This window comes from Python bivittatus, unplaced genomic scaffold, assembly GCF_059951505.1.
Source record: "Python bivittatus isolate LINGU-HERP-01145 unplaced genomic scaffold, Pbiv_v1 ctg000330_np1212, whole genome shotgun sequence".
In the NCBI taxonomy this organism is placed as follows: domain Eukaryota; kingdom Metazoa; phylum Chordata; class Lepidosauria; order Squamata; family Pythonidae; genus Python; species Python bivittatus.
In genome coordinates, this window is record NW_028277058.1 from 58,402,646 (window position 1) to 58,415,203 (window position 12,558).

Here is a 12,558-nt window from a genome sequence, read left to right on the forward strand (position 1 = left end):
TGGAGCCCAGCCAGGGAGCTGTTCCACCGTGGGCACACTTCCAAATCAGCGTTCCTATATCTGAGCATGATGACCTTGTTAGCCAAGGCGTGCTGATTTGAGGGCCTACAGTGCTGCACGACGTCTCATGGGAGCACCACGGCTGTGTGGGTCAGCTCACGGCTGCCCCTTCAGAAACTCAGAAGGATGTGCTCCTGTTGCAATATCAGGACCCTGGAAACTGCTTAAAGTGGCCAGCTCATGTGGTCAATTCTGGTCCAACCTAATGTAGACTATACCAACAGCAAGCACCAGCAGCATAACCCAGTTATGTTAGTCACTTAGTTTCTTAGTCACCCATTTTTATTTCAAGCTGGCTTTCTTCTCAGGTGGGGGTCTTCATACGTCTTGGGATCTAGCCCATCCCACGAACCAACAACGGGGTTCTTCGTTTGGGCATTGTGTATTAGGAGACCCCCAACAAAGGACCCAGCTTTAGGGCGGTATGTCTTTTGCATGAACCCAGTCTGGTGGTGGGAAAACATCCAGAGGCAATCATTCAGAAATGAGGCTCTTCAGAAACTTTTGGCAAAGGCGGCTTTTGTTACAGCAGGACACTCCAAGCACAGTCGGTCCCTGAGCGAAAGCGGACGCACGGCCACCGAAAACTGAGGTGGAGGTTCTCATGAGGTTCGCCAACCTTCTGCTAAACTGAACTCAAGCAAGGAACGTTCAGCCTTAGCTTTCTGCTCTGCGAAAGGGCTGGACCGAGGGAGGAGGGAGGGTGAGGCAGTCAGCCAAGACAGCTCAGGTCAGATGCGTCCCTCTTCCAGCTAGCTGGAGGCAGAAGTTGGAGCAAGAAGACCTGTTCCTCCCTTTCTGACTTCTTGCTGTTTGGGAACTCCTCACCAGCATGGCCTGGCTCCTTTGGTTGGGGTGCGGTCTCCTGGTTGTTTCTGGCCAGCAAGACCCTGAACTCTTAGCCAGGGATTTGGAAGAGGCTGAGATTATGGATTATAACCTCATCGACAATGTAAGTTTGTTTGTTTGCTTTGGGGGTGCAGAAGACCTTAATCTGCGATGGGGGGTGTGCTAAGAACTGCAAAGAGTTTAGTAGGGAAGACACTGGACTGAAAAGGAAGAGATGTTTTAAATAAGCAAATATACCCCTTTTGGGAATGGCAAGAGGACCCTGGCATTCTTCCTAGCTGCTGTCAAAAGCAGAAGAGGGCTAGGAGCAAAGCCGGGGTTCCTTTGCCCACCCCAAAATGAGAAGGGTAGCCCAAAATGGGAGGCACACTTTGCTAGATGTGAGAATTATGAGCTTTGTGACAAAGCAAACCCTTCCTTAAATGTAGGATTTGCCCTGATTTGGCTCTGGAAGCATGACTATTCAGCCCTGCAAGGTGAATTCAAAGTTCTCCAGTCTGTCGACTGGGGTGCTCCCTCTAAAAATTCTGGCTCTTGGGCCATGCTTAGAAATGTAGGCGATTCCCTCTCTTTGACAACGCCTAGCTCAATCCTTGGGGCGCTCATGGAAAGAGCTAAACGGAGCCTCCAGTGTCAGTTGCAGTATACCTCGGAGGACATCGAGTGCTGCTGGCAAACCACAGAGGACGTTTGCACCCTAATGGCTTGACTTCACGATGCCTGGCTGGCTGCTGTGGAAACCGTGCTAGAATCAATAGACCTTTGGCCCGATTCAGCGAACGGTGAATTTTACACCCACCGCTTTCACGGCAACAAAGTGCTGGGCTATTTGTCTTGAAGTTTTAAGCTTGTTCCCACCCTTTGTGCCATTTCACTATACCGTTTCTGGAATTTGTCTGACATTCTCCAACCTTTTGCTCTTTTCCCTTGCATTTGCCGTGGCATATCCTGTGTGAGAGCAAAGTGTATTTTTCTTCAGCCCGGGAGTGCTGAGCTAAATAAACATCTGGAATCATTGCTAGGCGATTCTGAGCCCCAAAATAAGTAATGCGCACGTAATAGAGAAAAGGGATTTTCCAAGACGACCTAAGTTTTAATAGTTGGGCTATTGTGAAGCTAAATGCTGCTGCAGCTGAAATTCCCTCTTTGCTTTTTACAACTTTTAAATCAAATCATACACTTGGTAAAGCATCTAATAATGTCGTTCTCTAGCGAAACTGAAGGGTAAACTGCAACTAATTTTTTCCGCAGGATCTTGTCTCTATAGTTTTTACAGGCAGGCTTTTGTCTTTTTTCAATTTCAGTTAATTTGGCAACCAAACTCCATATTATTCTGTTACGTATCAGAAACTTGCAAAGTGTTTCCTGGGCTCTGTTCATATAACCAGTCGTCACTGTAGGAGGACAGCTGCTTTTATGGTTTTTTTACAGAGGCATTAAAGATGCTTTTATCGTACACCTGATGAAATGAGCTTTAGTTTGCAAAAGCTGAACCCTTTTAATAATGTTCGTTCGTTGGAAAAGCTGCTACGGACTCCTGATTCATATAAGCTGGTGATATAATTATGAATTAATTGTATGAAAATACTTTCCGGGTCTGCCAAATACAGTGTGAACAATCTATTGGACTGGATTCACACCATGCTAAAAAAAACCCTAAGTTGAAAATTAACCATGGGTCATATGTTAGGCAAATGAAACTGCAAATAGCTCCATCGACTGGCTGAATGAATTGTGCATATCAGAAATGAATCGCATTAGCATTTATTCTTATGGGTCATTCTCCTTGGCATGCACCTGCTCTGTGCATCGTGTGTGTGCAAGCCAGGTTCACACAGCACCTTTCTCCAGGTCAGCAACCCTCTAGCGATTGCATCTGCACACCCTGATAAAGCTGGTGTTCATCTGGTTAGTTTTCGTAGCTTACCATGTGGGGTGAACCTGGCTCATTTTACTAGCTTGGGAATTAATGTATTGTGCAAAGCCAGAATATGAGCTGATTCAGTTGCAAGGTTAAGATAGGGGTGTGTGAACGCAGCCCAGATGTGAGTGCAGGTGTTAGAAAGTAGTACAGAGTAAATCTGACTTTGAGATTCCTTGGCAACTCTAAGAAGTGTGGACTTCAATTCCCAGAATTCCCCAGCCAGCATGGCTGGCTGGGGAATTCTGGGAGTTGAAGTCCACACATCTTAAAGCTGCCGAGGTTGAGAAATGCTGCTTTAGAGATTCCTGTTATTAACACCTGCTCTTCGCCCCATATTCATTTTTTATTTTAGCTTTATGTCTTTCATCATTTTCAAGCTTTTAATAATAATAGTAATTGTTTTGGAAATATCAATTCCCTTTAGCTTTGTTGCACGCCGCCCACAGTCACTTGCTTGTGAGATGGGCAGGCCTATACATTTGACGAATAAATAAATAACAGAATAAAGAAAGGAAAGAAAATGAGTTTGCAACAGGCATACCCCAGAATTTGTCCCTAAAGCAGTGCAGGAAAAGAAAATGGCCCCTTCTTCTGCTCCTCTCACATTTTTTGTATAGCCACAGTGGATTATTGAAAATGGCTGTACTTCTATTTGTAATATTTTGCACTGGACTCGATTTGAACCCACGTCTTCCCATCTGGTTAATCGGCTGGACCATTTGAACAGCTTCTAATTCATCGCTAGTTGCATCTCTACTCAATTCAAGAAAGCAAAATCTGAAATCTGAGCCGTGATATCAACACACTTTGGAAAAGTTGGTTTTTGACTGAGCCCAGGATGGGAAAAACAATTACGGAATGACGAATGTTAGAAGAGGCCAGAAGATGTAAGATATTTGCACGCATTGCCAGAGTGTTACAGTGCTGGTTCAAATATTTCTGTAATAACATGTTGAAACCTTCTCCCTGAATACTCTATAGCTTTGCAAGGACATAAATGCAGCCTGAAAAATGTCTTTGCTTCGTGGGCATGCTCGGGCCTTGTAACTCAGCAGAAAGTTTGCTTTAAAAAGTTACTAGCTTAATTCCTGTCAATCAAACAGCCAAGAATGGATTCTATCAGGCCGCCAAATTAGGTCATGGCAGGAAACCTGGCTTCAAAGATAGATCTGCTTTTTGACTATGCTAATTGTTTGAATGCTTACTTATGATGATTATAACCATTAATATTTGTACATTCTCCCATACAACAAATCAGATGAGTGTCTCAGTTTCAAAGTCTAGCTAAGCAGAAGCTTAACTGGAGAAGATCCTAGGTTAAATTTTGCAGGGAACAAAATTAATCGTTCATCCATCTGAGAAAGGAGCTATTTCTTGTGGTATAAAATTAAATCTGGAAAATTAAAACTTCCTTCTCTCTGGAACCATCAAAGCAACCCAAGGGAAAACTAAGAATAGATTTTTTTTTTTTACATTTCTGAAGATATATTTTAGGAATATGATTCAAGTTGTTAAGGCAAAGCATTCGTTGTTAAAGGATTAGTTTTAGCCCAGATCTAAGTGCAAAGTGTAGGCTATAATTACCTTGAGATGTATAGAAATTCCCCCTCTCCCCATTTTTACTATTGGCAGAATGTAATGCACAACAGCACACCGATAATGATTTGATCCTTATGATTCAAAAACAGGTAGATAGGTTTGAGTGGGAGACTGAAATGAATAGGACAGAATCTGACAAAAAGAGGTGTTAAGTTTTGCATCTGAGTAGGAAAAATAAAAGCCACAGTGTTAGGATGGAGGAGATCTGGCTTGGACGTAGTAGATGTGAAAGGGATCTGGGTGTCCTTGTTGACCATGAAACATAGTTATGACCATTAAATATGAGCCAGCAGTGTGATGCAGTTGTTAAAAAGGCAAATGCTGTCTCGGGGTGTCTTAACAAGAGCACATCATCGAGACCACTGTTTCTCAAACTTGGTAACTTTAAGATGAGTGGACTTCAGCTTCCAGAATTCCCCATGCTGGCTGGGGAATTCTGGCAGCTGCAATCCACACATCTTAAAGTTGCCAAGGTTGAGAAACAGTGGTTTAAATCACAGGAAGTCATTGTTCTACTCTGGCCAGACCCTCTTTGAAGTCCTGTGTCCAGTTCTAGGCAGCAAGATTCAGAAAGGACAGCCCAAAATAGAAGTGAGTTCAGAGGAGGTTTACCAAGATGTGGAAAGCTCTGGAAATCAGGCTAAAGAGAAACAGTTGAAAGATTGGGGTATGTTCAGCCTACAGAAAAAGATGACTGGCAGGAGATAAGATAGAAGTCATTTGAACATTTGAAAGGGTGTCACACAGAAGAGGAAGTGGACTTGTGGTCTATTATCCCAGAAAGCAGGACCAGAACAAAGGGTTGGAACAACGAAGAAATGGATTCAGGCTAGACTTAAGTAGGAATTTCCCAGCTGTATGAGATGTGTCAGTCAGTGGAACAGGTTGCCACATGAAGTGGTGAGATCTCCTTTGCTGGAGGTCTTCAAGCCAGATGGATGGTTATTTGTTAGAGATGTTCTAGTGCAGGGTTCCTCGACCTTGGCAACTTGAAGACGTGTGGACTTCAACTCCCAGAATTCCCCAGCCAGCCATGCTGGCTGGGGAATTCTGGGAGTTGAAGTCCACGCGTCTTCAAGTCACCAAGGTCGAGGAACCCTGTTCTAGTGGATCCTGCACTGAGCAGAGGATTCAGCTGTCTAAGAGCTTTTCCATTCAAGCACTCTGATCCCATGCTAAATTGACATTACGGGGAATCTCTACTTAAAAACAGCACGGCACTCCTTTTGCTAGAGAACCTGGGCACACTATAGACCTGAACAGATATTAGATCAATTAATTAATGCATTAATCCTTTAATAAAGCAATTAATCAGATCAACACATATGACTAGGTGATGATATTGAGTTGTTTGAGTCTGTAAAAAAGATTCCTAACATTTTATTAGACTGCAGGAAATTAGCTATTCAAGAATACAGAGAGGTCTAGAACAAGAAATTGTCTGGCACCTGAAGGTCACATGTCTATAGTTTTTAAGTTATTATTAATTGAACAATCATTATTATTTTGCGTTTGTTGGGCATTGGGAAGATCTCGGCTAATTGCTGGAGGTGACAAGCTCAAACTGGAATGTGGGTTCATGTGACTTGGTCCTTGCTAGGAGAGAAGCTATTACGCATATACATTTTGCTCTGGAAGACTCCTGGGTTTGTAAATGATTATGTGCTTTTGAATTATATCCCAATGGGGTTGGGAAATAACAGGAGAACAATGGAAAATGGAGACTACAGTCTTTTAGGGTTGCAAAAATATTGATCCTAGAAGACCGCGAGGGCACCCATTCACCATCATTCATAGAATGCTCTGAAGAACATGCCTCTCTCATTTCTGAACAAGCATTTGTAGGTGTATTTAAAAATCTGGACTGCACATGCTAGTTTCTGTGCCTAATTTCCTCTTCTTTTTCTTATGGCCAGGAAAAGTCACAGAAAGGTGTTGTTCTCACACCTGCGTGAGGTCTCATGCATGTCTTCCTAACCATTTTCAAAATTTGCACAGTCCTCTTCTCTGTCCTTCCAAAGTACAGGACAAAGTAATGGATGAACTTAAAGGACATCAGATTCCAACTTCATATTAGAAAAAAAAATCCCAGCAATAAGAGCAAGTTAGCCATGGAATCAATGACCCCGAGAGGCGGTGGGTTCCTCTTCATCGCGTGTCCTCCTGCTTGAGGCTACCAACCCTCTGTGTGGGATGCTTTAAGTTGGAGTCCCCCACCAAGGAAAGAGTTGGATTGGATGTTCTCTGCGTCCCCTTCCAACTCTTTGAGTCTGGGTATTCATGCAATGCCAGTGGCCCTCCAAGGGTTCGGACAGAAGGATTTCCCAGCCCTCCCGGAAGATGCCAAAGACCAAACTGGAGAGCTTTTGCAGAGAAAGTGTCTGGCCTGCTTCTGAATTGCAGCCATCAGGACGATGTCACACTTTGACCTGTTATCCCTCTCTAACATACCCCATTTCCACTTTTTTAGCATCATTTGTTTATACATTTTCCCTCCGCCCCCATTCTCACCCTCCGATTATAATATCTAATGTAAAATGTTTTTCACAGCATCAAGCATCAATTTCCCCCTCTTCCCTCTGTCGTCCTAAATTTCCACATTCTAGTATAGTGCAACCAGCAGCCACACAAACACGCACACGGACACACACACACACAGATGCAGATGTTTAAGCAGGAAATGTTATGAAGTGCGATACGATTGTCAGAATGTTTCTGATTTTTCCAGAAGGAACAGGATGACGCCGACGGTTTGATGCTGCTGTTGTAATGGATTATAGAAGAGAAAGGCAGGGTTTGGACATCAACTCCATTAATTCAGAGCCTTAACCGTTGTAAAGTCAATAGTTTTCCAACTGGCCGGCGCCAAACATCTCTTTCAGAGGGGAAAAGAAATACTTAATGGGCTGTTTAATTGGGCGGCAAAAATTGTTTACAGTCAGCCATCACAAAGTTTCCCATTTTAATAATGGTTAAATTCACTCTTTCCTCCTCCCTCTGCCTCTCTTCCCTCCCAACTCTGTCCTTGCTTCATACCCAGCTTATGTCTACTTTAATTCATTTGGTATATTAAGGTTGAAATGTCCTTGTGTTTCCAAAATTATGATACTGCCACCATCTCAACTAAAGACTGTCTGCTGTTAAATCAGAAATGGGAAATATCTTGGCACTTGAAAAGGTATCTTAAGAACAACCAAAATTGTGGGTGCCTCAAAGAGTCCCCAGCAAACTTCCTATGTGTGTCCACCCCCAACAGTACCTATTTCGCTGGTGACTGCATCAACAGGAGTGTTTTGGTCTGCCAGGCAAAAGAATTGTGCATTTTGGGTTCTCGCAGTCCTTGTTCACTTCCATGAAAGTGAATTTGCTTTCAACACTCTTGCAAAGGAGAAGAGGAGAACTTTAGAGGAATCCTCATGGTGCTGGTGGTCATTTTGCATTTACTTAGCAAGGAGGTGGACAAGGGGTGGGAGGGACCGTCCTCTCTTTCACAGTCCCATCCTCTCTCCATCTGCCTGTAGTCTCCCTGGCTTCCCACATTTCCATTGCATCCAAAGGGAAAATCTCAGGAGGAAACTCCTCCCATCTAAATCTTCAGGAGTAGCACCACTGTCACCCCTACAGCAGAGTTCTGCCCTTGATAAATGATATTTTTTAAATAAATGGAGAACTTGGCATACGCCAAAGGAAGCCACCAACCTCCAGTCTTATCTCCAGAACTTACTGGAAAGATAGATACTGCTGGGGCAATGGGACCCAAAAATATCCAAATCCAGAGTCAAGTAGGACTTCAAAGGTGATAACCCAGCATCCTGAATTGGATCCAGAGGCCAAAGGGTCATTTGTGCAGCTCTCAGAATAGAGATGTGCCATGGCTACTCAGACCAGCTGTAGCTTCCGGGTGGTCTCCACGGGCAGCCCCATGTAAAGAACATGGAGCCATTTGGAGTTGGGTGGCATTAAATAGGATAAAACAGGCAAACAAACAAGCAAACATTGCAGTAGTCCAACCAGGAGGTGACCATGGCATGGGCAAGCTTCTGATCCTGGGATGGTGATAACTGGCATATCAGATGGAGATGTGCACCTGACCATTAAAAAAAGAACAGAATAACAAAATAACAGAAATAACAATAATAGAAGCAAGCTTCACTGAATGCCCTCTGCTGCAAACTAGCATTTGGTAGAGCAGCCACGAAGGCCTGGGAAAAGATATTCGGATGCCATGATGGATCTATGCCTACAAAGATTAGCACTGTGCAGACAATGGTTTTCTCTCTGACCCTCTATGGAGGCGAAAGTTGGACTTTGAAGAAGCAGGAGAGGAAGAGTATTGATGCCTTTGAACTTTGGTGTTGAAGAAGACTCTTGAGAATACTGGTGAGAACCAAGAAAACAAATTGATGGCTCATCGAAAAATTCAACCCAGAGTTCTCACTCGAGGCACAAATGACCAGGCTCAAATTATCCTACTTCGGACACATGATGCGAAGACCCAGCTCTCTGGAGAAGGCTGTGATGGTGGGAAAGGTGGAAGGAAAGAGAAGAAGAGGACCACCAGCAGCAAGGGTGATGGACCCAGTTACAGTGGTGGTGGGAGCACCATTGGAAGACCTGAAGAACCAGGTGAGGGGTAGATCGCCATGGAGAAAATCTATCTGTGTGGTTGCCAGGAGTCGAAAACAACTTGAGGGCACGTAATCAATCAACCAAAGAGAGAGACAGAGGGAGGGGAGCACCAGTCAATTTTTATGGCTGCGTGTGGATTGGATCCCAAGACTTCCCAGGTCCATGCTTCCTTCATCTTGTGTAGACATGGCAGGAAGAGAGCTGTGGTTAGCCTACAGTTGCCCAAAAGCAGAAGGAGTCTGATCATGCCTTTTCAGCCTCCTGTTAGTTTGAAAAGGGGCCCTCAGGCTTTCCTCTAATTCATTGCATGTGTCTTGCATTGCATTCTCTAGTTGTCAGGGGTGGGGATCCCTCCTACAGCAAACGTAATTGTTCTGCAATTCGCAACTCTACTGTAAATACCACCGATGATGATGATGATGATGATGATGATGATGATGATAGCAGCTCAATTCCATCCACCCCTTTTGAAATCTGAGTCACTGCCTTTTGCTCTTCACTCCTTTTTGGTCCAAAAACGAGTGGAAACGCTTGCAAGAGGTCACATATGTTTTGGCACGAGAGAAGGCTTCATTTTTGCTCCAGCGCCTTAGCATTTGAAGCTTCGTGGAAGCCCTCATAAAATCGTCTCTCCGGGCGAGCAAACCCCAAAGCAGTGGGGATGCAGAGAAAAATGCGTACCTTCAACTCCCCTTTTTCGTACGCTGCAAAGCTCAGGCGATTGTTCATTTTGCAGAAGGAAATGGCAAGTCACAAATCTCTCTCGCTTACAAGGGGGGTTTTCAAAGTGTGTTCCTAGGCTTCTATAGGATCTGGATGGAGTTCTGCAAGAGACTAGCACAGTGTTCCTCAACCTTGGCCACTTGAAGATGTGTGGACTTCAATTCCCAGAATTCCCCAGCCAGCCATTCAAACACAGCCAGAGGCATGCATAGCTATTTTCCTAAGGAGAAGCAATCCCCCCCAACCCCTTAACCCCGATTTGCTTGGCTAAAACATTAACTCCCCCCCTCCCCCAGTAACGGTGAAATCCAAGTTTTAATCTTTGTACAAAGGAGAAGTTAATGTTGCATTGACTTTGCCGATGATCTTTACAATGATTGTGGGAGCAGCCCTCGGAGCATTTGTTTGTTGTGATTTGTCAAACAACTGTCATACATAAAGTTGCATAAAATACACCGGTTTCGTTTGACTGCCACATTTCCATCACTCGAGCTTGGCCTCTTGATCAGAGGTTCTGTGGCCTGAAAAAGTCTGAAGACTTCTAGCTTCCAGGAACCAACATATCATATGTTATTATCGGAGCTGAGCGGGTTACCCAGTCCTGTTAAGCTGAGCTGAAAGCCCTCAATGTCCACATTACCTATGAAGCTTTCCTAAAGAAACTTCATCGATTCCATGTTTCATCCGCACCATTTGCTCACTTTGGAATGGATTTGCACTAAATATTCACCCCAAGCCACCTAAATTGGCTGGCTTCCCGAAGCAGACTAAACCACCAAAGAAACTAGCCAAGATTAACGCTAACCAGGGTTAACATGATGTGCAGTTGAATCTGCTAGCTCAGGGGCTCCAGAGACAAAGCCGCTTCCACATTAATAGAGATTGTTTGATGAGCAGAAAGTGTTTTCAGCAGCAACCCATGGGCTGGGCATAAGACCTTTCCTCCCCTGCATCTTGTTGGAAAATCGCTCTGGATAATTTCCCGTTTGGTCTGCACCCCGCGCACTCCCAGTCGGTTCCTGAATTCAGATCAGAGCAAGCCATGGGCCACTCGGTTCAGCTAGCAAAAAGTACAGCTTGTTGTTTGTTTATTAAACACCGGCACACATCAAAAGCAGTTAACTGGCAAAATCAGAATAAAAGCAGGCAAAAATAGAGAGAAAGACATGATTAACAGGCAAGAATGGATATGATCTGTATATCTCTAGAGCAGTGTTTTTCAGTCGCAGCCACTTAAAGATGTGTGGACTTCAGCTCCCAGAATTTCCCAGCCAAGTGGGGAATTCTGGGAATTGAAGTCCACACAACTTAAAGTTGCTGAGGTTGAAAAACACTGCTCTAAAGCTCTATCAGAAGGGGGCAAAAACTCCCAGAGCCCCTGGGAATAAGCCTGTGGCTAATTAGCATAAAAGGTTCCAAAGGGCGTGGCCTTTGTTCCAGTTTTAACCCTTTTCTGTACATAATGGCTGCAGAATAGGGATGGAAAGTAGGACACCAGGTGATCCCTCCCCTATTCTGCACCAGGAAAGTGGGTGGTGGAGGGGGATGATGTATCCAGCACATGGCACAAAGATGCCCCACTAACATTTCTCTCTCTTTCTTTTTTCTTTGCCCTATCTCCATGACGTTGCCTTCTTCTCGTGCCCAGCCTATGAGGGAGACAGGATTAAGTTGTGCTTAGCTTTAAGGGTGTTAAATCCAGCAGTGGCCGTAAAATGCACACACTGCCCAGAGTCATATATAATGAGCGGGACAGCCTTGTCAATTTCATAAATAAATGCATTTAAATAAACTTTGTCCCCGATTACCTTTTCAGAAAGGCCGAGGGCTGCAGTGATTGGGAACAGAGGCAAGGGGGGTTGGCAGTGGGGGTGACAAATGTCAGAGAAAAAGAGAAAGAAACAATACTATGGTAACAGAAGACACAGCCCCATGTGCCACGGTGCCTCTGTTGGCCTGAATGTCCCGTGGGGTGATATGGAGCTCTGGAAGCCCAGGGGTGGACCTGCACGCCCGAAAGCCCTGCTGGCTTGAGAAGACCCCAGGGTGCTCTCTCGGGGGCAGAGCAATGGAGTGGGCAGACACCCCATTTTCACTTTCGTGCCCACAAATTGCTGGTGGCCCACTTCACTTGCTGTTCTGCTCAGCAAGAAGGGGGCCGAATGAAGCTGCCGATGCTGTAACTCCTTTCAAAGGACTCCGTGCCAACTCCAGCCTGGGTGGAGAAGACTTCTGTTGAGCAATGGGGAAAGGCTTCTAGAAATGCAAGAACCTGGGCTGGTCCCAGTCTAGCTGTAGGGCATATTCACGTTTACAGCTGGTGGAATTCTTATTTGCATGGGTGTTTCTGTGGTGATTCTCTCCTCCTCAACACGGTGCATCTTCACAAACAAAATGATGCTTACCCACACTTGCACATCTCTCCCCTAAAACCACCTGCCTAGCATCTGAAACCCCACTCCCACCCCACCCTCCCAAACTGGCAGTATTCACACTATGAGCTTAACCTGGTTTGTGAAAGCCCTAGCAAATGCATTCACACCGGCTAATTTTGATTTGGGGTTAAACTCGGGGTTTGTTTTTGCGGGCTTAGCTCACTGTTTGAATCCAACCCCTTTAGCTTGGTGATGATTGCACAAACTCCAAAAGTGGGTTAATTCACTAACCAAATCAAGAGGTTGTGTAAATGTCACCCTTCAGTCCAGGGTCAAAAGCTTCTTGTGAACCAGCAATACTGTAAGCTGCTTTGGGGAAATGGATTGTCAACCATCATA

General features: G+C 44.7%; 1 protein-coding gene across 1 annotated transcript in view; it reads left to right on the forward strand.

The window, feature by feature from the left end:
* The first annotated feature begins 732 nt into the window (after positions 1-732).
* Positions 733-12,558, forward strand: part of ITIH5 (inter-alpha-trypsin inhibitor heavy chain 5) — a 42,052-nt gene continuing 30,226 nt past the window's right edge. Inside the window, exon 1 of the mRNA XM_088141414.1 lies at positions 733-1,012. Coding sequence (XP_087997540.1) covers positions 893-1,012 — 120 coding nt within the window. The 5' untranslated portion in view covers positions 733-892. The remainder of the gene's footprint in view (positions 1,013-12,558) is intronic.